The 26,566-nt window shown below is 40.0% G+C and overlaps 1 protein-coding gene across 1 annotated transcript in view; it reads left to right on the top strand.

Annotated features, from left to right (window-relative positions):
- TRPM1 (transient receptor potential cation channel subfamily M member 1) overlaps positions 1–18,486 on the top strand; it is a 200,764-nt gene extending 182,278 nt beyond the window's left edge. The window contains exons 24-27 of the mRNA XM_065558328.1: positions 2,243–2,387; positions 8,917–9,119; positions 10,335–10,467; positions 14,500–18,486. Of these exons, the coding sequence (XP_065414400.1) occupies positions 2,243–2,387; positions 8,917–9,119; positions 10,335–10,467; positions 14,500–15,781 (1,763 nt within the window). The 3' untranslated portion in view covers positions 15,782–18,486. The remainder of the gene's footprint in view (positions 1–2,242; positions 2,388–8,916; positions 9,120–10,334; positions 10,468–14,499) is intronic.
- The last annotated feature ends 8,080 nt before the right edge of the window (positions 18,487–26,566 follow it).

The raw sequence follows: 26,566 nt of genomic DNA, 5'->3' as shown, positions 1-26,566 counted from the left end.
CTTTTTCTTCCCTGGATATTGGTATTTTAATTATAGTGTTCTGACAAAATTCAGATGTCAGATTTTTGTTCTTTTACTGAATTGATTTCAAGTATCAAAGAAGCAGGGAATTTTTTTTAATTATAAAAAGAACTGATTGGGTACTACTTTATTGATTTGCAATTAAGTGCCAACATTTTTGTACATTCTATTGAGTTAGCACCACAATGATCCTTTTTTAATTATATTATGTGAGTTGTTGCACACAGAGAATTTAATTTCCTTTGATTATCCAAATTTTATGTTAACAAAAAGCTAGTTGGGTAATCGTGTTTTTGAGATGTACTTGACTTTCCATGTCCAGTTTCCACATGATAACCAGAAATACAGGATTAGTGTATAACTTGGTACCATGTTTGGAAACCAAGTTTGAACTTTCTTTAAATATGGTTCTGGCTAAACCAGACGTAAATATGTGTTTTCAGGCGAGTGTAGACAGGATCAAGCTGATTTCAAAATTATCTTCAAAAGAGGTTGAGAATGTTAGTTTTTGCAAACACTTTTAAAATAAATTGGTTCAGTTTATGCTGGCAAACCAGATCTTGCAAAAAATTACTGCTGGGCACAGTGTGTTAATTAATTAAGATATCCCATCTCCTAGAACTGGAAGGGACCTTGAAAGGTCATTGAGTCTAGCCCCCTGCCTTCACTAGCAGGACCAAGTACTGATTTTGCCCCAAATCCCTAAGTGGCCCCCTCAAGGATTGAACTCACAACCCTGGGTTTGGCAGGCCAATGCTCAAACCACTGAGCTATCCCTCCCACCTTTATAAAGTGTTTTATAAGACTTCAAAGTGGGAGAGTACTTGCCACTGTAAAGTGTTCCACCTAATGGTAAGTATTTGTAGGATCCAGCCCCGGGTTTGAAACCAAATTAACTGGAACTATATATATATAAAGTAAGAACAAACTTAAGGCTTGTCTAAATGGTGGGGGAATGCACTCTACAGGGGTGTGATTTCTAAAGCACACTAACTTATTGCACTTTAATGGGTTCGTGTAGACCCTGCTGGCATGCACTAGTGCACTTTAACGTAGTACTGTTTCGAGCGCTTAAAAGTGCACTGGGGGGATCTTTAATGTACACTAGCAGGGTCTATACAGACCAATTAATACACAGCATGTTACTGTGCTTTAGAAATCACACCCCTGTATAGCACATTACCTACCATATATACAAGCCCTTACTTTTCAAACGTGATTCATAGACCAATATCTTCAAAAGTAACTAGTGACTTTGGGTGCCTGACTGGAGACCTCTTAAACTGCCCTGATTTTCAGAACTTAGTCCCCATCTACTGGCCCCTTTTAGGTGTCTTGCCACTTGTTTGCCTCTCATATTAGGCTTTTTGGTCCTTGTATAGTTTTAAATCTCACTGATGAATACTTCTGATCCTGCATCATTGAACGCAATAGGAGTTTTGCCATTGACAAAGAACTTACAGTCTAACTGTGAGTTTGGGGAGGGAGGAAGCTTAACTATCTAGGCTATGGCTACACTATAGATCTTGCAGCACTACAGCTGCACCACGGTAGCGCTGCTAATGCAGATGCTCTAAGCCGACAGAAGAGAGCTCTCCCTGTCGACTTAATTACTTCAGCCCCTGCGGCAGCAGTAGCTACGTTGGCTGGAGAAGCTCTCCTGCCGACATAGCACTGTCTGCACCAGCGCTTAGGTCGGTGTCACGTACATCGCTCAGGGGGATGATTTATTCACACCCCTGAGTGACGTAACTTATACCGACTTAGGTTGTATGTAGTGTGTACATAGCCCTAGTTTCCGCGCCCTGCAGCAACTTCAGATTTCCCCATATGGGCTTCATTCTCCACTTTTAAGTGGTTCTTTTTTTATTCTGGTATTAAAAGGTTTATATGTGCTTAGAGTTATGAGATCTCTACCTAGTTCCAGTTTTGCTATTGGGGAAAACAATCTAAATGTCCTAAGGGCTAAATTCTAATCTCAGTTACATCACCACAAATTTGGAATAACTATTCATTCTGAGGGGAGATTATTTTGCATTTACATGGTGTAACTGGCAGCTGAATTTGGCCCAAAAACTCCATTTGATTCTACTAGAAATAAACTCTTAATATGGATATTTGTCCTAGCAAATTTTATGCAGATCTAATCTTTACATAAATATGATCAGTGTTTTCAATGTCAGACAAGCACTGAAAAGTAAACCTTCAATTGTCTCTTCAGCTCCTTGTGGGGATAATCTTTATGATGAGGATGGTAAACGTCTCCCTCCATGCATACCTGGGGCCTGGCTCACACCTGCTATCATGGCTTGTTACCTTCTGGTAGCAAACATTCTACTGGTAAATCTGCTGATTGCTGTCTTCAAGTAAGTGCTTAACTGTATGATTGTTAACTTATCTTTCTTATTTTCTTAATACTAAGATGAAATGCCTGTAAGAGCCTATCAGCAGGACCAAATTATACTGTGGTTTTGCAAATAGATAGCAATTTGTGAATTTGTACTACACCCAAAGCCCAATTGTTATGTTAATGGGATTGACAAATATTTGAATTTTAATTGAAAATCAGTTAACGTCAGGAATGTTGTGATAATTGGGCCTACAAATTCACCTAATTGTGAGCTCAACTGTAAAAGGTGAGTGAAAGTTCATAAAATGTCACAATAGCCTAAAACAAATGGTAATAGGAAAAGGTATAAAAAAAAGAGAGGCAGACTGAATTAGTCCAAACAAAAAGATCTTGCTATAACTCAAGGACTGTGTTAAGATTGTGCCTGGCAAACAAGAATAGTGCAGAACGGGAAATCAATTAATCAAAATTGGTGTGCCAGAAGTTAGTCCTAATTGGTGGACAAAATAATGAGGGAATGGGTTATTCCACCACTTGCTCCCTTTTGGGGCTTGGATTATTATTATTTTTTTTTAAAAGATGGGGGAAGAGAAGCTGGGGAGGGAGGGGGGATTTGGCTACTGGAGCGAGCTTCGCCATCATTGCTGTCATCCCTACCATCTTCTGGGACCCCACGCCTTTGTCTTGCTGATCGTGAGAGATGTCCTAATCAGACTGGGCCCCAGAGACCCAGATGACATTGCTACTTCTGCCGGCTCTGGATAAATCTTAGCCACCACCCTGGATAAGAGACTTTCTATCCTTCCACCCCCCACACCATCACTTTTCCTTCCCTATCTTATTTCTTCTCTTTCCTGTCTCTCTCCTTTTTCCTTTTGTCTGATAAGAACCTGGCTTAGTGAGCTACTACTGTATATTTTGCAACATTGCTGCGAGCCTGTGACCAGAAAGAGGCAGCTAAAAGCAATGGCCTAAACAGCCCAATGCTGGTACAAGTGTGCCAGTGGCTGATAGATTGTGTGCTGGGTCTGTGTTTTTCCAGCAGAGGGGTTGCACATGAGCATCAATATCAGAGACCGAAACTGCATTTTCTCTCTTTGCTGTTCTTTTCTATTCCCTGTAGTGTTTCTCTTGTTTTGTCTTCTTAAGAAACTGGATCAAACTTAAACAGCTCCAGCCCATCTCAACTAACGCCTTCTCCTTTCCTCAAAAAGGACAGCTATTAATACCATCTAAAAGATTGTCAAACAAGGGAGTATTACACTCTAAAACCTCTCTCCAAAGGGAAAGGGAGCAAGGAATGTTATTAAAATGAAAGCCTTATTTAATACTTTACATTCCAAATTCTTGAACTGTTTTTCCTTTTTCTGTATCTTTTAATAAAAGGTTAAAGGATTTTTAATGGTGCGATGGCAGTGGTACCGAGCTGACTGAGGTCTCTGTATACCAAACCCTGAGCCTTGCTGTTTACTGACAGTGACAGTGTCTTGTTAATATGTTTAACTTTTGGGGCCTCTGTACACCATCTAAATTAATACAATGGGAAAGGCAGAAGAGGGTTTGTTACAAATTCACCAGGACTTGCAAAGATGGATATTAGAGAGTTTGGCTAGCTCAGATTGGCATTTAATTAGCAGTGATATCCTTCAGTGTCTCTCCTGATGAGAGCAATTTTTGTTTCTCTGTGCTGTGTGTATGTTCTCTGGGCCAAGTACTCCAGCGACGTCATAGCAGAAGAGTGCTGTGAATAAAGCATAACCAGTGAGGTTCCACTTTGTGCAGAGGTGCTGAGTATGGAGAGGTTCCACTGGGGCCCCCCAGGCATTAAAAACATGGTTCAATGGACTTTGCAGCAGACTTGCAGAGCAAGGATCAGAAGGTCGGGAGCATGGTGTACATCCACTATTCCCAGATACACGGGTCTGATCCCCTGCACTGGGGCTCTGTAGCTCCATGCTTTGTCTCTGAGTTAGGGAGGAGAGTTTAGGTCAGAACCCTGCATAATGTCCTTGTGCACCACCCATTTAATTGGGCTTGTGCAGGAACCAGACTTTGGCTCTCTGAAGCCAGGGGGATACGTCATGTCATACAATACAATGAATACAGCTTAATACAAAGCAAGAGGTGGAACTCATTTCCAAAATGTGGGAAGCTCCAAATATTGGAATACATTTGGCTACTCCCTCCTCTGCCAAATATTGGGATGGCCGAAGCCCCAAGAGTTCAATCTGAGTCTAGCTACTCCTCTATCTACCAGACTAGAGTGAAGAACATTAACTGAGCCACAGAGAAAGAACAAAATATGAAAATAAAATCTCTAGGGATTTGGGGACTTATGGTCTCACCTCCTCTGCTAACTTCTACGTAGACCTAAAGGACCCTCACTCTCTGGTGAGCTAATAGTGTTTTGAAGCAACTGAAGTGACTGCTAGGAATCACAGTGCCATGATGCCTAATACTGAGTGACACTAGTTCCTAGCAGCCATTTCAGCCTCTACCAACTATGTTTAAAACAAGTGAATTGCACTGAGGTTGCAGTGGTTATTGTCATTCAGATGTAAAACAGAGGTTATTCAGATGTAAGACAGCTCCATCCCAGGTACATCAATTGCTATACTGACTTTGCAAAATATACTAGTAGTCTAGCAGGATGGAATTCAGGGATCACTAGAAGACAAAGGTGAGACCTGATATAAGTAGAATGTCTCCCAGAAAAGGGCTCTTTCCCCTCTCCCCCGCCCCCGTTGAAACCAGATAAAAGATGCTTACAAACGGCCTAAGCCTTGTGTAGTTTTATGGCTAGCCTGAGAGGCAGGGTCGTCCCTACCCATACACAAAGTATGCAGCTGTGTAGGGCACCAGGAAATGGGAGGCACCAAATTTCCTGATGCCCTGAGCAGCTGCGTGCTGCCCCAGCCCCGTCTCTTCCCATCCCTGCTCCGCCCCCACTTCACCCCTTCTTCAAAGCCCCCACCCTTGCTCCACCCCAGCCCCGCCTCTTCCTGCACCTGCTCTGCCCCAGCCTCGCCTGCACTCTACCCCTTCCCCAAAGCACCTGCCCTACTCCGCCCCCGCCCCACCCCCACTTCCCTGAGGACTGCAGCAGGGCCAGGCCTGCACTCACTGGCAGCGGGAAGTGCAGCGACCCAGCCCCAGCCACGCCGCTGGTGAGTGCTGGGGGATGGTTCCCCCCTGCCTAGGGTTACCATACGTCTGTTTTTTCCCGGACATGTCTGGCTTTTTGGAAATCAAACCCCTGTCCGGGGGGAATTGCCAAAAAGCCGAACATGTCTGGGAAAAATACCGGCCGGGCACTTCCCCTCCCGTGGCTGCTGTACTCCTCCCCTGACTCTTCGGCTCTGTTTAAAGCCAAGCTGCCCGAGTGCTACCGGATTCAGGCAGCCCCCATGCCTCCGGACCCTGAGCCGCTGGCCGGGCACTTCCCCTCCCAGGCTCCGGGGGCGCAGGGTCCAGAGGCATGGGGGCTGCCCGAAGCCCGAGCGCTACCGGCTTCACGGTTTGCCGGGCAGCCTCCAGACCCTGCACCCCCGGCTGGGCGCTTTCCCTCCCGGGCTCCAGCTGTGCTGGGGAAGCGCCGGCCGGGGGCACAGGGTCTGGGGGCTGCCCGGCAACTGTGAGGCCGGTCGCGCTCGGGCAGCCCTTTTCGCATGGCTGGGAGGGAGGAAGGGGAATTAGGGCGGGGACTTTGGGGAAGGGGTGGGGAATGGGCGGAGTTGGGGCGTGGAAGGGGTGGAGTTGGGGCGGGGCCTGGGGTGGGAAAGGGGCGGGGTCAGGGGCCTGTGGAGTGTCCTCTTTTTTATTTTTTAAATATGGTAACCCTACCCCTGCCCCCCAAGCCAGCCCCCCCCCCCGGGAAGGCCTGGGGCAAGCTCCCCTCCCAGCCCCCCACGGAGGCCTGGGGCCCCACACACATCCCATGGGGGGGCTGCGTATGGCCCCCAAATAGCTAGGGATGGCCCTGCTGAGAGGTGTCCAGAGTGCAAAACCGATAATCATAATGATCAAACTGATCATTTATATTCCTGTCATTGATAGTCACAAAGCAAAACCAAGGAATTTTTATCCACTTCTACCACTTCCTCTTTACGTTGGGTACTGTAACAGAGTGGTTCACCCGTGAAAGGTGGAGGTAGTCAACCTTGATTACAGCCACACCTGGAGAGATCAGCAGCAAAGAGGCTGTAAGGAAGGAGGGGAATGCCTGGGGATTAGAGGCTGCTGGGAGGGAGCAGGCTCTAGCAGTGAGCCCTGGGAGTAAGGACTGAGACTCCAGACAGGTAGCGTCTGGGAGTGGGCTGCCAAAGCAGGGAGGAGACGGAGAAGCCTTTGTTTTGTGTAGACTGGATGGACTTGAAAACTTTTATTTTGAATATTTGTTAATTTAATAGAACACAACCTAAGAAGGGATGAGAATGGGCAAAAGTGTTTTATTAGTTTATTGCACAGTCCAAGAAGGGAAACTGAGGCAGGCTGCTTGTAGTGTGACTCTAGGCCATGGGCAGGGGGCACATGGGAGTGGGATGGGAGGGAATACTAGAAATGACTCCTACTGCTAAGTCACACTCAAAAGCACCACCTAATGGAGATACAAATGAAGTGGTGTTCCCCAGGTATATACAGCTTTGCAGTGGGTGCAGGCATCAGTAGATAGCATTTTGCTGGGCATGATACCTAGTTTACATGTCATGCCCAGGAATGTATACTTCACAAAGTGTATGTAGTTAGGAGGTTTGGTAGCTTAAAAAGTCATGAATTTTAAAGAACTAAAATGCCAGTCACATAGCTGGAAGAAAAACCCTTACATACAATGTCAGTTACTATTGACTGAAAAGACCAGAGAATCAGCAGTTTAGGAAGTAGGTCATGCTATTAATGCCTGTCAGCAGCATAATGGCAGATGATAATATTCAGCCAGAGAACTCTTGCAATGGAGAAGACAGTAAAATAAAGCCAAATTTGCCAGTATCAATGGTAATATAAATGCATCTATTCCTAGCCATAAGAAACTACGACATTCATGTTTTATTGTAGTCATGTTTTAATTACTTTCACAAAATAGTATGTAAGAATTTTAAAACACAGCAAAGAAATGGTTAGAATTTTTTTTTTAAAGGAAGTGCTTATATAACCTTTGATGGTTTAGGAAAAATGGAGTATTTGGGGACACTAAAATAGCTTGAAAAGTTTCACATCAAATTCAGAACTGCATGACTTGCTTTCAGTTGATATAAGAGAGTCTATTGTTAGTCTCTGGGTCTAGCACTGTCCCTTTTCTACCCCTCCAAATCCACTGAACTCCTAAATAAATTCTTTTAACAACACACTTGACTTTGATGGCAAAAATGAAAATCTTTGGCTTCTAAGAACAGCTCTTTGCAAGTATCTGTGTTGTGTTCTGAAGTGGAGAAGTTTGTATGAATTGAAGTTTGAACTGAGGACATTTTGTGATTGCTTTAGAAAAAAGTCTGCTATTTAGGTCAAGCTGATCAGGATATGCCATGTGAAGCGTCTGAGTTTTATAAAAAATACCTTTCATGCATTTAATACTCTGTGTAACATCGAACACTGGGATGTGTTATTAGCAACACTTTGTTTATAACCATGCTCCAAAATAGGAGTTCTGTGATGTATATATTTTTGCAGAGCTTATTTTTCTCCATGACTGCTGATAGGTTTTATATACTGGGGCAAATATTCTAAAATGGCGGACCTCCCAATGGAAGTGCAGGAATGTGTCTTTTTTTTTTTTTAAGAGCTCTGGCTGTCAGCCCCAGATAGCTGGGGCTTGCGTGGAAGGACCATGCACACATAGGAGCAGGATAAAGGGGACAGCTCTTCTCCCCGTCCCGCTCCCCCATCCCTCCAGGCAGCCCAGGCTCAGGCTCTCCTTCCCTTCCTCCCTGCCCCAGGAGGTGGTGGGTCTCCAACCGTCAGCTGCAGCACAGAAGTACAGAACAGAAAGTAAGAGTGGCAATGGGGCACTAAGTCTGCTGTAAAAAGTGATATTGATGAATATCAACTTTCACATTGCCACCCTTACTTCTGAGCTGCTGCTGGCATGGCACTGCATTCAGAGCTGAGCGTCCATCCAGCAGCTGCTGCTTTCTGCTCTGCCTTCAGAGCTGAGTGGTGGAATATGTATTTGTGCGGGGGGAGGGGGACACATAAATGACTACAGACACAAAGAAGGGGGGGCCAATCAAATACGTTTTTGAGAACCACTGTTCTAAAAGGATAGCCTTCTGGGGAGGAGTGTGCTGCTGTTCTACCACAGTCAAAAGGATAGCTAAATTATCAGTTCAACTTAATCAGCAGACTTAACAGTCTCTTCCAACTAGAGCCTCCAGGCTTTATAATTGCTGAAATGATTGGCTACACAACTCAGCAATTTATGTCAAATTATTGTATCTGAACTCAGACTGCTATTTAATATCCTTTGTATTTTTAATTGTATGCTTATTTATGGCAAAGGATCATCAGAACCTAATGGAAAACAATACACCTAACAATAACCTCTCTTGCAGCAATACCTTCTTTGAAGTGAAGTCCATATCCAACCAAGTTTGGAAATTCCAGCGATATCAGCTGATCATGACATTCCACGACAGACCTGTCCTACCTCCACCTATGATCATCTTCAGTCACCTCTACATAATCATCATCCGCCTTTGCTGTCGCTGTAGGAAGAAACAAGAAGGAGACCAGGATGAGCGTGACCGGGGACTGAGTATGTGAAGGATTCTGTGTTTTAAATAGAGCTCTTTATACCATTTCAAACACAAAGCAGCCATTTATCCAGTGCTAATTGCCATTCGTTTTCTTCACCTTGGCCATTGGCAGTATTAGTAAAAATCAGTATGTGACAACACTTGCATCAAACTAATAAATCACAGAGGTCTCCAGGGTCCTGAGCCCACAGAATATGATGCTGCACTGCTGCTGCCGATCTTCCTTAGCATTTTTTTTAAAGTGGCTGACCCTATAGTCTTGGCATCTGTTTAGTCCAGATTAACCAAATTATAATGAAGGCCACCCAGTGGGAGGGAAAGAATAGGTAATGGAGGTCATTCACTAAGCAATTGAGGGGATACAGGGATTATGGTTTCTAATCTCATCTGTCACATTGACTTCTCTCTTGCCTTTACCAGTTCATGTATGACAATATTGTGCCTTAGTTTCCCCACATGTAATAATACCTACCTATCTCACAGGAGCACTGTGAGGATTAATTATTATCTGTAAAATGCTTTGAACATGGAAGTGCCCTGAAATTGTTACTTTTAACATTATTATAATAATAATAATAATAACAAAGAAGAAAAAACGGATTTAATCAAACAGATGTTAGCATTCATGTAGTATTTTTACCTATCCTGGTTTCTGTTTTTCACGGGAGACATATTTTTTAGGTAATTCTATTTTTGTTTCCTATGCCCCTGATAAAAAAGAGTTACATACATGACATCCCTGAAAATAATATGAAGCATTCCCAAGGGGGGGTTCTCTCTTTTTTTTTCCTTTTTTTTTTTATTTTATTTTTTTTTTAATAATTGCAATTTTTTGAAAAGTCCTTACCCAAAGTCTGTCAGTGGAACAGACTGACCCATTGGATTTAATCTACTGAATGTGATGACATCCCTTTTTAGAAAGATGGTAAAAAAGAAGATTCATCTAAACAAGCAATCAGATTGACTGAGTAAGATAACATTGTGCCTAGGACTTTGGCTAAGTGGTGGTTGCCTGTTTACAAAATAGCCTGTTTATTAAGTGCCCAAGCAAGGATTGCAGAAACAAAACCTTCAATTCCTTCCCCGCCCCCCCCATCCCCCCGGCCTCTCCAATATCCAAAAAGCCTACAAAAGAAAAACCCACCTGTCATATTGGATTTAAAATTATATGAATCTTGGGCAATTCAACTAATACATTTTACAATTTTATGCAGAATTGTTTCTGAATGATGAAGAGCTGAAGAAATTGTATGAATTTGAAGAGCAATGTGTTGAGGAATATTTTCAGGAAAAGGAGGATGAACAACAATCATCTAATGACGAACGTATCAGAGTGACATCTGAAAGGTAACTAGTGAAAACAAAAACCACCCAAACTTTACTAGTGATTAGAAAACTTTTTTTCCTGTTCATTAACACCTAGTGTTGGTCAAGCTATGCGATATTTGTAGCCTCAAAAAAATGCACCAAAAGTTTCTATGCTTATCTTAACCATACCTAACAATCTGTCTCCAAAATTGAATCTCTCACAAGAGCAGGTTTTCTCATGAGAACTCTAGCACTGTTTCTTCTGTGTGGTCTGGGTATACTGCAAGAAGCCTTGCCCACATTTTACTTCTACACTTCCTGTTCCCCCCCTCAGCTGTGTGAAGTTCAGAGAGGTTTTCTCTACCTACTTTTACAAATGACTACTTGCTCGATTTCTAACAGATTGCCTTATTGTATTAGAGTGGAATCAAATGACAAGAGCAGTGAGATAGAAAGGGAGAAGTATGTTCTAGTGGTCTGCATGTCGGGTCTGGACACCCAGAACTCTTGAATTCTAATCTCAGATCTGGTAAAGATTCCCCCTGAGGTCTTGGGCAAATCATTTAACCTCTCTATCAGCTTCCCCATCTGTAAATAGCAATCATACCTATGTGTACCTCACTGAGGTGTTGTGAGGCTTAGGTTATATTTGTAAATATGAAGACCTAACCAGTAGTAGTATATGTCCGGATTACTAGATCGTCTAATCAACAACCCTGCTCTGGCAGGGTTTTTCCCTACAGAATGTTTTCACATGCTCTACCTATTCCAGTGGCAGTTTTAAAATAACTCAAATGATGGGCCTTCTATTATTCACTTGGATGACTATTCCACAAAATAAGAAATCTCGCTATTAAGAAAATGATATCTGATATTCAGTCTATATATTCCTTTACCCTGTTGCATACTCACTAATCCCTAGTTATAGCCCCACCCTAAGGACCATCCTAAATGATTCTATTCCTGCCGTTTTTTACACCTTTAGAATAATAATAGCCAAATATAAAAATTCTCTCAGTCATCATTTAGCCAAGTCATAACATTTACCATGTGCAAATAGTCAGTGTGATAGCAAAGGGAATACCTGCAATGCCACAGTAATGCTAATTAACTCAGAACAGTAGATGTCAACACTTTAATAGTGACCACTCTATCCATATGTTTCTTTTAAGAAATCCTCACAAATCAGTGCCACTGTTATCTGGGGCTTTCAGAACCCAAAATGGTGATAACTTAACCCATTTTCTGCAGGTGGTGTCAGGAATAAATCAGTGGGGACACAGCTCCTCTGTCTGATGAATGATTAGTACAAACAAGATGCTTTCACCCAAAGGTCCTTCTTTATTGAGTCTCAAGTACATGCCATGGCAATAGTTTTAGAGCACCCCAAACATAGTTACCCAAAGTCTGAGATGGTTTCAAGTGATCAACAGCCAGGCTTCCGGGGGTCCTTCTTCCGTCCAGCTGCTGAGGAAAAGATGTTAGTCTTTGCTCGAAGAAAAGCTCCTTGAACTGCTCCAAAGTGTATTCTTTTACTTAATCTTTTATAGCTAACTTAAATAAAGCACATAACTCTTAGTGACTCCTAGTGGGTCTCCAATTCTCCTAGTTTCAGCAAATTGCTCATTATCCCTTCTCAGCAAAGCATTTCTAGTCATAACAACAGTAAAACTTCTATGTCAGGGGCACTCAAAACCAAGGTTGGCTATCCAAACACCCTCTTCACTACCACTTAAATGTCTTTCTCTGAATTCTTTAACATCTTTCTGACTGGGAGGTGTCCTGAACATCAAGTAGTGTCTATGTGCAGTCTGGGAGTCAGAGAGTAAATGAAATGTGCATGTGTGTGTAATTTCTACAGCATTGTTTATGCCATGGCAATTTGTCAAAATCAGGGCTATTGTGACAGCAAATAGAGTAGAACCAACATGCTTCTCTGAGTCATTATGGTACATGGTCACAAAGTAGATCTGCATATTTCTCATGGCTTCTTGCTCCAGATGCTCCACCAGCTTTTGTATGTGGGAGCAAAAGAATGTTAATTTACTTCCATGGTTGATTTGCTAGTATGTGATCTCTAATCACATCCCAGTGTGTAGTTTTTATATCCAGTCTTCCTCCACTGTTACTTCCATTATGCTATAAATGATACAAGAAAATGATACAAGATTTTTTAAATGATTCTACTGTTCGCAAATCTCGTACATAATTGGAAAGTAGAAATAAAAGGCTAAAGTAGTGCACAATTCCATAAACTCCAGAGTACATTCTCTTTCATGCAGCAACCGAATGTGTTTTTCACCATTATCTTTATCTTATATCAAGTCAACATTTGAATCTGTCATTAGAAAATACTTCCCATATAGTTAATAGAGTTCCTTACAGAGAAGAATGACTATTATACATGAAGAGGTTGGCATGTGTGGAAAGAAATATAAAAACATGCCTACCTCAAGGCTGACATGACTTGTACTTGCCTGGACACTTAATAACTAAGGGGGGAAAGAGCTTAAATTTCCATTTTGTATAGTGTAATGAGCATAGCTCAACAGAAAGTGCAAAATCTTTCAATAACATGAATCAGATTAATGAACTGCTTTAGTGTACAAATGGGGCTGATAAAATTATTTTAGAAAGTTCTTTGTTCAGATTGTTTTGGAAACTAGATCTGATTTCTGCAAATTTATTCATAAGTATTCACTGAATAACATGCAAATATTCTTCAACCTATGGATAGTTTTGTATACTATTCACTTTCACTGTTAATTGTGGTGTGTGATTGGTCAACTAGGTCACAGTGGGTACTGTTTCTGCTTCATGACTGGATGTCTGAGAGTTTTTAAACAGAAGACTAAAGAATGGCAATAGTATATAATATGTTTCCATTATGAATTTTTGGACGAATAACAATTGGTGTTAGAATTTGTGAAGCTTCTAGGGTTCTCAGATATTTTCATGAATATCCAGTGGCCATCCAAATACTCATGAACAGTAAATTATTGGAGTGGGATGGATCTGAGGTAAGGCAATGAGAAATGAAACAGGGGTTCACAGCAAGGGAATCTGATGTTAAAACTCCTTGCTCAAAGTAAGAGACTATCCACAACTCTCTTTGAGATTGTGGCATTCATTTATGGCAGGATTCTGCATTCTTTACACCCCAGAAAACCCTACTGGCTTTGGTGCAAATTAAGATGTCAAAAAGTAAATGATTGATTAGTTTTATCAAGAGCTTCAGCATCTTGCATCGTTGATTTTTTTTTTTTCAAGTTTTGGGGAACAAATAATTTGGTACAATGTAATTTTAAAAGAAAGGTGCTAATGTTCCACACTTGCAATATTAAGTGCTGTGTAATTTCATATAATTTCTCTTTTTTAAATAAAAGGTATCAACCTCCAGCTGTAAACTGAGAAGTTTTCAGCTTTCTCCTCAAGAAGTTCTGAAAGTCTTTCCACAATAATTAAATGGCAGAATAGGTTTAACAAGATAATGATTCATACTAAAAATCAAATATGGCATATATTTTCTTAAACAAAAAGGGATACAGGGGTAGAAAACAGAAGTGACTAGACAGTAAGATACCAAATATTGTGACACTGTACTGTAGCTATAAGCGAGGTTTTCAACAGTTTACATATATATTCAATACTTCCACTGTTAGAAAATCACAATATAGTAGAGTGTATTACACAAACTTTTGTACAAAATGGGGAGAAGTTTGTGCGTTAGAAGAGTGAACTATTCCTTAAAATAAATAGATAGTGCATATATTGTAAAATTCTCTGCTATTCAGAGGGCCAGCACAAGACTTATGCATGACTTAAGTTCTGATTTGAAAGCTTAAGTGGGACTCAGGGGCTGCAGAAATCTTGTTTTGGCTTTCTGCTCAGGAGCAAATTTCACCCTGTATGTGAAAATTGCACATTCAGCACTTCTGACCTTTGACATTGTTATTAGTAAGGAACATGTATGGTACAAAATTCAACTCTAACATTACTCAGCAGAAATTAGTGTGTTACTTGAAAACATTCTATGGTATATTTAATTAATCTTATTCTTGTACTCCACAGAGTGGAAAACATGTCTATGAGGTTAGAAGAAGTGAATGAAAGAGAACATTTTATGAAAGCTTCTCTTCAGACAGTTGACCTTCGACTTTCTCAGCTGGAGGAGCTATCTGGTCGGATGGTGAATGCCCTCGAAAAGCTGGTGGGTATTGACAAATCCGAGCTGACGCATACACACTCACGAGCTTCTTCGGAATGTGATGCCGCTTACCTCCTGAGGCAAAGCAGTGTCAACAGCTCTGATGGCTACAGCATGTACAGATATCATGTCAGTGGTGATGAGTTAACATTTGATGATAGCACCACCGCGATGTCACCAGCCATGGGATTGCGCAAAAAAGCCTATTATTTTGGTACGAAAGAAGAGAAAGATGGTGCAGACTCAAAGATGCAGCTGCTTCCAGAACGTCAGGGTAGTCTTCGCTATATCTCCAGTGCTAATACAGTTGCCACTACAGATTACAATAAATCTACATTAGAAATTGCACAGAATGTCACTAGACATTCAGACGTTTCAGTTTCATCTGATGACAAGCAAGGGATTTCCAAGAGTGATGAAACAATTCCCCAAAGCATAAAGCAAACAGATATTGTTATGAATGGACAGTCAATCACAAGACCAGATTTTCAGAACACTCATTTAACAGTAGAAAGGACCAAGTTAGAAGCTACTATCTCTTATCCCTTGGACAAGTCTAAGGCAATGCGCTATTACCCTGCTGAAGCTTTCAATGCTTGTCAAACAACCATGCTAAAGTCAAGGAGCTTTATATTTGCACATGGAGGGAAGCTGGTTGGGGGGGTCAACAACTGGACCACAGACTATAACACCATAATGGATCGAGTGTGCCCTTCCACAGTTGAACAGTGGACTAGTGAGTGGAAATACCAGGTTGAACAGAAACTTTCTAATGAACCTAGTCCAGAATATCCTGGTGAGTCTGAAGCAGAAAGGCAAGCAGAGCAGAAACAGTTACTGACAGATACAGAAGATGACAGTGATGTTGGCGAAGCAGGTGTCAGTGCCTCTCATACTTCTACACCTGTCACCGACAGGACTGAGACAGAAAACTTACTGTCAGTGAAGCCAGACAGGACTGATAGATTCCCATCTGTACGATCAAAGAGTTTACACAGCCATTCTCGGAAAGCCAAGTCCATTAAGGACAAATTAAATAGACCAGGACACGCCAGCAGTGTAACTAATCTAGTGGTGGCCTGTGGCAGTGCAACAGAAGAAAAAAAAGCTAAGCAAGAAAACACTTCCACGGAAACTGAGTGCTAAAATGGTTCACAGTCCATGTGGCAGTGATGGTCAAGAATTTGTTTGGATTAGTTTAACAAATATACCACACTGAACAGAAATGTTTGACAATTTAATTCCTAAAAAAATCTTGCATTTACTGATTTTCTGTATTTTTAATTCTGTAGAAATGTTAATACCCTGTTCTCAAACAAACGCTTTGTGATTTGGGTGAAAGGAAGACATGTGCTTTAGGGGTGGATGTAAGGCTAGGCATGATAAGAAAATGCCAAGTGGTCCAGATCTTTCTGGGGTCCGTTGGCCTTCCATATTCATTTATTGACTGAGTCTTTATTAGAGCTGGTTGAAAACTGGAAAATATTTTCATAAAAAATGGAGAAAATTCTCTCCCTTTTTTCATTAGAAAGCTGCTACATTCAAACTTTTTGGACTAGCTTTATCTTCACATGTCCACCTGATTTCCTTATGGATGTAGTCTTTAAAGAAGAAAAAGTACTGAATGCAAAGGAAAGTTTTGCAATCTCCTTGATTTCACGGATACCTCTTAGTTAAATTGCCAAGGAATGCACATCAGAAGTGACTTTCAGTCAATAAACTAGACATAAATCGAGTTAAAACAAAACAAAAAAATGCAGGTTTCTCCAAGCACAGCAGGACTTGGAAGCCACCAGTTTTGTCTGGTACCAAAATATTTCACCTGTCTTTGAACATGGGTGATGGCATCTTGTTTTCTGTTACTTTGAGAAGGAGTATCCTCCTTAGCACGCACACTCACACACACACACACACACACACACATACGCACACTCACTCTCTCTCTCTCTCTCTCTCAAAACTAATTGCCTTAAGCTGGGCATCATACTGGAAATACTGCTTTCTGGAGGCTCTGTTTTGGGAACTACATATATTTTTAACTGGCAGTGATCATTGTTTCAAAACACTTAGTGGGAAAATGAGAGTCCAAGATCTCCATCAGTGGTTTGCATCACCAGAGGTTACAGTGGAGCCTCGCAGTAAATGGAATTTGCTTTATTTAAATAAACAAGTACTGATAAAGTACATACACACCTTTATTCCAGCCAATCTAATGCAACAAACTTTTCTTCCTTCGGGAATTTCATTTTGATGACAACTGGGGAACACAAGTGGCACCTGAAGCTTGTTTTTAGGTGCTTCAAAACCATGATAAATTTTTTGTTGGTCATATTTTCTATATTTTCCTCCTCTTGTGAAAATACAACCTGAACAGCCATTTCGGTTTTATTAGTGTGAATCCCACCTGTCTCTTTTGAACATTTCTTGTATAGGAAGATCAGGTTGTTGTCTCTCGAAATCTATAAAAATTTAAATCCCCCCAAATGAGAGCAGAAATTGAATATTTTTCTTTGAATTTACAAAACAATTTACATAAGGAAAACAAACTCCACAAAATAAGCTCTGCTCCTCCCTTTTATCTTCCATGAAGTGGGCCTAAATTTCACAATTTATAGTCAGTATTTTCCTAACTCACATCTTTCAAATGTGAGTCTCATTCAACGGTATTGCAAAGTGCCTTTGCACTAAAATGTACTTGTTTCTGGCAATTTTGTTGGTGATGTTATATTTTGATTACTTAGTTCTTATTTGTTACTTTCCAGGACTACTTTTCTAAAATATTCAAGGCAGCCCCCTTATTGTAGGGCAAATGCACCATTTAACAGATGAGAAAGAAAACAAGCTAACTGGTTTTCAAAGTTATTTTCCTTACAGATTGCTGTTCAAAGGTTTATATTCAAGTTCTGCTGTTAGTAACCAGGATTTTTGCATGCACTATTTTTGAAATTGTAGAGTTTAATATGTATTTTCTTCCATCATTAGATACACTGTAGCATGGGGCCTAGTGTTTACAATTAAAACTCTACTACAATATTTGAAAAAGAAAGGAGGGGTGGTGCGTGGGTATGGGTGTGTGTGTCAAGATTCTAGTAAGATGTTGGCTGCCTCATGTTTTTGTCATTAGTATCAAATATCTCCATCTAAAACATGTTCCTATACTATACAGTGCTGCTAAACTTAAATGAAATGGACAGTTATAAAAGTTCATTCTTCACTAACTACGGCACTTCTCCCTGCTGTTGTTATTCAAAGGTTTGTCAATGTTATCGGTACCTGAAGACAGGATTTTTTTTTTCCATGAGGGCTTTTTTATTCGGTTTCTCAGAATTTGAGATTTGCTGTTGTAAAATGGAATGACATTTGATATTGTTGCACTTCTACACGGCTGTATGACAGTTTGATGCAATTTCATGGTCATTTTATATGTGTAGTTAAAATATTTGTTCTAATTTGCAGATGCCTTTTATTGTTTGCCTGTACACTCTTGCCGGAAACTGATTCATCAGCAAACTCAAAAGAGATAAAGGTTTTCAGCATTTTTGCTAAATGAGCAGTATCCATTTCAGTATGCAGTACAGTATATTGCATGCATCTTGTTGTAACATCTTTATAAATTGTGTTAAACCATGTTTTATTTGCCCAGAGTCACTTTCTAATTTTAAATTATTAATTTATCTCAAATTAACCATTGAATTAGACTAACATGGAACTCTCTTAAATGACAACTTTTTACTTATTGATTTTCTTTGTGTATAAATAACCAGTTATATTAGCTCTAGGAACAATACCAAAAAGATATGAAATAATAAATACAATGTAACAAATTTGTCACTGTAAGGATACTGAAAACACTGCAGCCTCTCTGTTCTTTTTTTACAGCATACATGAAGTAAATGTTTTCTAAAGCAGAATTTCAGTTAATGGTTGCCAGTAATTTTAACTTAGATGGGATTCTATGGAGTGATACCTTTATAAGGCCTTGATCTTGCAATCCTAGTGAATATATAAATAAATGTTGGCTTCTTTTTATTTGCCTTCTGGTTCATGTTTTCGAGCTTTTTTTATCCACAACCATGAGGGCTAGAAACTTTTTTTTTTAAAATGTGACTGAGAAATTTCAGGTTTTGTGACTCCAGGAGCTTTAGGAAAAACACCAAATATCATCAGATTCGTAATTAAATCAAGAGAGTTGGCAATGCTGGTTCAGTCGGGCCTTATCTTGAGATGGTGCACAAGCACTCAGGAATCTAGCTTGACTGGCACTTAAGATCTAAGGGGATCAAATCTGATAATGAATCAGTGAAACTCAATAGCTAGAGCTGGTTGGAAAATGGGAATTTCTTTTCACTAGATGTGGAAATTTTGGTTTTCATTTGAATTCAAAACAATGTTTCCACCAAAAGGAATTCTAAAAAAACTCTCCTGTTTCAGAACAATCAAAATGGACTATTTTTGAAAAATGCAGGGGGCTGGCAAGGCCAGCAGGCAGCTTGAAAGTTAGGGGGCTAGGGAGCTTGCCAGCCAACCTGCTGGGGAGTAGAGGATCCAGGACCAAATGGAGAGACAGGCGGGCTCTCTGGAAACTGGCCTGGTTTTGTCAAAAATTGACAGAATTGACAGAATGAACATTTTGATTCCATCAAATCAGCATTTTCCAATGGAGAACTTCTCCAGTGCAAAAATTTTCAATAGCCTTTAAACCTCATGATCCTCTGCTGAACAGGTCAGAGTAGAACTGCAGTATAAAATTGGTTTCAATCTATTCCGTAATGGATGTTTGTCCGCATCATAAAACCATTATACATAAGGAATGAGATTGCATTTGTAATTTCGTCTGAAGAGGGCTAATGCTGAAACAAAATGCTGTTGCAGATCTGATGTGATATAAATTGGTTGTAATTTTTAATGATATGGAGGCAACTGGCAAAGTTGATAATTGCAATTTCAGGCTTTTTGTGTTTTTTTGTTGCTGTTGTGTTTTTTTGGCAATGCTGTTGGAAGAAGGGGCTTCATGACAAAGTTTCGTTTTTTACCTTTATATTTTTTAAAGATTCTAGTAGCCTTGCTCACATAATGGACTCATGTAATAACACAACACTGTGTACAGTTTACATGCAATGGAGAAAAAAATATTTATAAAGAAACCAAATTCAAATGCAAGCTTCCAAGGGCTAGAACATGATACACTTACTTAGGCAGAGTCATACCTTAACTTCTCAAATAATCCAATTGATTTCAATGAGTCTACTCAGTGTAGATAAGAGTAAAGGGAGAATATTTATTTGATTAAGGAAAAATACTTTGACAGTTTCTGTTAGAAAGAGAAGGCTATGACAATGTATCATCCCTTAACAGACAGCTTCAAATTAACAAGATAAACAATAGTCATTGCAGACACACCATGATATAGATACACAGTGACAGGACACAAACAGGACTTGCATATATAAAGGGCAAAACTGTCATGTTAGATTACAAAAGCATAATCAATCACCTGTAGAAGACAGAAACATTTGTAATTAAGTACTCTGTCAAGTTGTGTTCACGTTATGTGACTCCATCGTAACCGGTAACCTAATCGAACTGGGAATCAACCCAAGAGTTTGTGTTGGGAATCTCTCTCTCTCTCTTAAAAAAAAAAAAAAGCAAAATTGTGAACATCTTGAAGGATGAAGAAAAGATGGTGGCAACAAGTTGAAGTATTTTGTCCCTTTGGGTCAACCTCATTCATGAGAGCAACCCTCTCAAAAATCTGTCTCATCTTTGAATTTACCTTCAGTGACCTTTTTGAATGTTAATAGAGTGCTTTCAGCGCAGAATACAGAAGAGACAAGCTGCACCATTTCTCACGCAACAAACCCACCAGGGATTTTAGCTTATAAAACAGGATCTGTCTCCAGTAGAAAAGCAGAAAGAGATTTGTAGAGGTGCTCTCTGGAACTGCTATGAAAAGAGTATCACAACAGCAAGAGCTTTTGCGGAAAAATGTACTTTCTATTAGAATAGAAAGTTGTTGATTCCAGAAAGGATGCAGGGTAGAAATACTGCAAGAGATGATGATTTAACAGTGTCTTTAAAATGTCAAATAAAAACTTAAATGAGCAAGTACAGAATGAAATGTGGGGAAGTTAATCTACGGTGCCCTTTGCAAGCTGCTCCATATGATTTTAAAAATACAGGATTTTTTTCCTTTTCTAACTCCACCACCAGAGCATGATGATCAAAGTTCTCCATTGATGTCAATCGGATGTTTTGTCTGGATCAGGCAAAGATCAGGTCCTGAAATCTCAACCCTTTATTTTAATATTCACAAAACCTTCTAGAACCATGTTTTATGCCCAGATACTCCCATGCAAACCCATTAAGTTTAATGAGAACATAATTTGGTCATGGTACTAATGCTGGCTGCTATGTGCATCATGTGTCTTAATCTGGGCTTTTCCCAACAAGTCAACAAAATACAAGACAATCATGATTTTTAAGAGCTTTTGCTGCTATTGACTTAAATGTGAGCTCAGATACAGAACAATGGCAATATACAGGCCAAAATTGTTAACCTACTTTACATAAGGTAAGTAAACAGTTGCCAAATATTAGTAATTAGCTTGGCAGCTAATTGCCTGTGGATCTGAATATTTTTAGGCATCCAATTTAGGTTTTCTTAAAAGTAAAACTAAAATTAAAAATATTATCAAATTAAAGATGAATTTTTATAATTGAATGTGTAGTTTGCAACCCAAACATTACACTATAATGTTATCTCCGTTCCAGCTTGGATGGGGGGAGGGAGGAGTAAACAAACAGCACAAACAATTAAAAATAAATGTAATTGTGTGGTGAAATTAGTTTTGTTTTAAACACAGTTACTAAACAGTGGCCCTTTAATAATACATCCAAATCCATAAGTAATAAAACCAATCAGAATGACTGAATACACACTATTTATCATTGTCTGAGTTATGCAGGTAAGTCATAGGTCTGCACCCTGATACCTGGCAGTTTCATCTCTATCTGCTGTCTCTTTTCCCTCAGCCTTTACTGATGGCTGACTGGCTCTTACTTTCTCAGTTTGGGGTTCCTGATGATACAGCCTTTCCACTGCAGTGCCAAGTTCATATACTGGATGATCACATGATCATTCCCATAGCATCCATATGTTTGCCAGCTAAACAATGAATATTCAGCTTCTGGCTTTCCTGATAACCACCCAAGGCAGAATCAGAAGTATTTTTTTTTACTTCCAAAACCTTTAAATATTTTGCATTTTCACATAAGGATGAAACACAAAACATGTAAAATCTGTTTCTCATTATTTTTTCCCATTGCTCCTTATTTGTCCATTAAGTTGTGTTAGCCAGATGCTAGAGCAGACGTAACCAAGCAGTAGAGTTCTTCATCCTGTGGTTGGACTCAAGCTATTTGCATTCTGTAGGCTACTACAGCCAAACCTAGAACAAGGATCTTCATGACCAAACTCACTGAAGTCGTGCTGTCTTGGAAGTTCTTTTTTGCATATCTTACATTTTGTACCATTCCCAGATATGAATCTCAGCAAAAGGTTCAAAGCAAAAAAGGAGGAGATAGACTTCACCAAAAAGGGAGTCTGCCAGTGCTAGCTAAAAAGAAGCAAAAGATGAACATTTCCCCAAAAGGCTCATGCATAATAGGAGCTGTATGAGAACAAATTAAATCAAACGCCAAACCAGAAACAGATACAAAACCACAATCTGCAGTTTGTAGCTTTTTACGATGTACAGAAAAATACAATTGTCCATTAAACAGAAATATTTTTCAGAGCTGTAATTGGATTTCTTCTCTGTAACATTTTATTAATACATTCAGCACCCAAGTTGTGAAGGCACTTGGGGGGAGAGATAGCTCAGTGGTTTGAGCATTGGCCTGCTTAAACCCAGGGTTGTGAGTTCAATTGTTGAGAGGGTCACTTAGGGATCTGGGGCACAATCTGTACTTTGTCCTGCTAGTAAAGGCAGGGGGCTGGACTCAATGACCTTTCAAGGTCCCTTCCAGTTCTAGGAGGTAGGATAGCTCCATTAATTTAATTTAATTTTTATGCTGAGAGGTACTGGTGAGTGCATGGATCACCAAGCCTCTTTACCATCAGGTGTGAATATGCTCTTCACATGACTAACAGGACAAATTGATCACAAACCCACCGCCTAAGACAAAAGGGGTTGTGGACCCACCCAGGAGTTTTGCATTGAGAGTGCAGCGGGGTTTTGCTGAATATTGTACTGTCTGGGTAGGGGGTCTTTGGGGGAAAGGGAGAGGCAGAGCAGACAAAAATGAGACTCAAAGGAAGGAAGAGAGCCAAGCACAGTGACACTGTGGTGAAGCCTTGAGGAAGGTTCTGGGTCTGGTGCTACCTAAGAGGCTTGGGACTGTAAGCAAATAAGCTAGCCCTCTGTTCGTTTTTCTTTGTCCTATGTTGCTTGTAAATAAACAAGATTGCATCAAAGAAAATAACAGATGCAGTCATCAATTTCTGCTTCCAACTGAAACATCCTCAGGGCCCAAAACTTTGACTAGCCAGTTGGTTCAAAAAAGGGCAATAATATATTCGTATTGTATAGGCATACAGAGAATTACAGGACAATTTAAAAATAAAAAGCTAAAAATAAATCCCTTTTCCATGTCACTTGACCTTTCGGGTTTGCAGGTACACAAAGTACAAAGATGGCTCAGTAACGTGAATTGTGCCCACAAATAACTGCAAGCACAAAAGAGAAGGCAGGTTGAGGCTGGGGTCAAAGAGCCTGATTCTAACCCCATTAAGCTCAATTTCGTTTACTTCAATGGACTTTGGATCAGGGCCAAGGCCAGTCAGGAGCAGGAACTCTGACTCCTAGTCCTTAGCTTTAAGCACTAGACAAGGTAAATTCCTCCATGAAAACAGAGTGACAGGTTAACTGTAAAGAAGGCAGGATCTCACTTCCCCCCCTCCCCCCCCATGTGGGCTTTGTGTTTCCCCTTTGTGACTATGGGACTACAGCCAAATGACAAACAGTTGCATTTTACTACATAACACCCAATTGCCAGTCCAACTCAGTCCACGATCATTTTTAAGGTTTGTCTACACGGAAAGTTACTGGCATAATTGTACGAGTCTATTTATACTATAGCAGTATAACTCCCCATGTAGACACACTTATTCTGGAATAAGAATGTCTTTTTCTGCTTTAGTCTGTTGCTTTGGCAGCAGTATAAGCTAAACTGGAAAAAGTGTGTCCATATGGGAAGTTATACCAATAGAATTGTATCAGTAAATTTCCCTGTGTAGACAAGTCCTTAATGGACTTGAGCCTGTAAGTTTCTCAGCAGTCTAAGCCTGAGCCTATAAAGCACATGCTTAGCGTTAAGCCTGCGAACAGGCCCATAATTTCAATGTTTAAGCATGTGCTTGCTGAATCAGGACCAGCATGTGCAGTACAGAGCTGTTTGAGCAAAATAAATTTTGTGCTCCCATATATTAATACATGAGTTCTATATTCCTCTCCATGTGCCCAAATTCTATGTATTATACAGTACTATTGTAAAACTATTTAAATAATACCCTATGGGAGTATGGATGAGGTACTGTATATTAAAAATATAGCTCAACTGTTGCATAAAATCTACATCAGAAAATCACAGTCAGCCCATTTTTTTCTTTTGGCCTATGATTTTAGCTAGAGATAGAATTCTGCTTGTGGATTTAGTTATCTCAATCCCCTTTGGATTACAATTAACTAGGAAATTACCCATGACAACTAAATCCTATCATACTTTGCAGGCCGACTTCAATGATATTTCTCACTGGAGTAAAGTTTTTTTAATGTGCATAAGTGTTTGCTTAATTTTCCATGAGCAAACCTCTTCTGGAAAGTATAAGCTGTCAGGGTTCACTGAGGGATAACATTCCCATTCATTGGTTCTGATTCAGGAAAGCACTTAAGTGTATGCATCTCTTTTTAAAATTAAGTACATGCCTAAAACACATGTACTTCACTAGGCTTAAAGCACCCTTCCTGCCTAAGTATATTTCTTGAATCAGGGCTATTGACTAGAGCTACTGTGACACGAGCAGGAATTTCTAAAACTGTGTTGATTTTATTAGTTTGAAATGGTATATTGATTTCTTTATTAATAAAGGGATACCATACAGAAAGCTATACCGAGATATATTTAGCTTTTTAAGGTACAATTACGCCAGTTTTCCTTTTAACCTTTTGCTTCATATTAATAGTAATGATTTTGTTATGATTGTTAACTCATTGTTAAAGCAGGATAGGAAACTCATTTATGACAACTTGACTATTCAGCCCCACTACTTGAGCATTAAAAATAAAGGCCTAGATTGTCCTTCCCAGGTGTGTGCAAAAATGACTCTTCCTGAACAGAACTCCCACAGATCCTGTACCAAAGAGCATCAGCCATCTCCCTGGCACCATCTCTCCTTTGTGCCCTGCAAAGGGCACTCTTCAAGTGTAGGGTCACACAGAGAAAAGGATTGGAGACAGGCTAACTGGGGGTATGGATGAATTAAGGGCCAGGACAGCTAGCCACACATTGTTTCCCATCTAGCCCTGCAGAATTTGAGCAGAAAAGATAGTACGGCTAGCCAGGGGCAGCATTATATTTTCTACATAGCTACGACCACCCTAAATGGACTGGCACAGGCAGGAGAAAAATTCCTGGAGCTGCCTGTAGGCCAGAGTTATAAGGTTTCCATACAGATGGCTCTGGCCTCTCGTAGGTTTTGGGGCAGGCCTTTGTGAACAAACTCCATACACACCCCCAACAGAAAAATATGAGGGTTTCTACAAGGTAATGCTTAAGATTTTCTCTCCCAAAGCTCCTTCCAAACTACTAAGTCCAAAGTAATTAGCAACATGAGCACCACCAGAGGAATTGAGTAGAATCATCTTCCACATAGGTGTGCACCACACCCGTGTTATATTATGTTACAGACTATTGAGGTATGTTATATTTCTATGTGAATGTTCATGTTTACTCTTTCATATGGCCATGGCTATAAACCATTAATGATCTCTCTTTATTTCACTTAAGATTTTGTACAACTGTGTGTTTAAAAACAAACAAAACAAAAAACACACAGAATATGTGAGAGACCACAATACATTCTCCAGTTGACAAAATTTTCAGAGTGTTGGTTGAGGAGGTGGTGGGGGAAGCAGTTAATCCAGAAGTTATTTCAAGCCATTCATAGTGTGAAAAGCCTGGCAGTGTAACAAATAATCCTCCCAGACCATCATTTAACTTTCTTCAGCCAGAACTGGTGTTGAGCTTTCACTGGACTGTCACTTTCCAAGTGATACAGCAACTATGCTGAATGCTCTAGTCAGGATTATTCTATTAGACATTAAAATTATTGTCTTTATCATATTTGCTCACAGCCAAGTGGAAAGAGACAATAATTTGACAAAATGAGAAGTTGATTGACTGCAAATCAAAAACTCCGGATTTTTTTCCCTGGCTCTGTGTTTCCATGCTGTGTGGATCTCTCCCTCATTTTCATTATCGGAAATGGACAGAATACTCACTTAATAAAAGATGTGGATTAAATAGTTAATGGTTTTTCAGCCCTTTGAAAATGTTGCACTGTGCAACTAAGTATTACTGTGTGCTATGTTTACAGACAAATCAGGTACTTTATTTTTGTAATTTTAATAAATACACAAAATTAATACAGACAGCTACTGCTATAAAGTACTAAAATGTCTGATGTTGAGAAATATTTTTCTAAGAAATTATTTGGCTGACAAGGGAATAGGGTATTGGTTAGGCTCACAGTGCTACATAAAGTATTCTCTGTAGGTATTTTAATTCTTTTCCTAAGTTCTTCATCTGTTTCACAGTTGTGCTGGAACTGATCCCAGCATCTGAAAAAGAAACTCAGAGGAAGTGACCTTG

Source organism: Chrysemys picta, chromosome 10 (genome assembly GCF_011386835.1).
Source record: "Chrysemys picta bellii isolate R12L10 chromosome 10, ASM1138683v2, whole genome shotgun sequence".
NCBI lineage: Eukaryota > Metazoa > Chordata > Testudines > Emydidae > Chrysemys > Chrysemys picta.
This window is presented reverse-complemented; position numbering and strand designations above follow the sequence as displayed.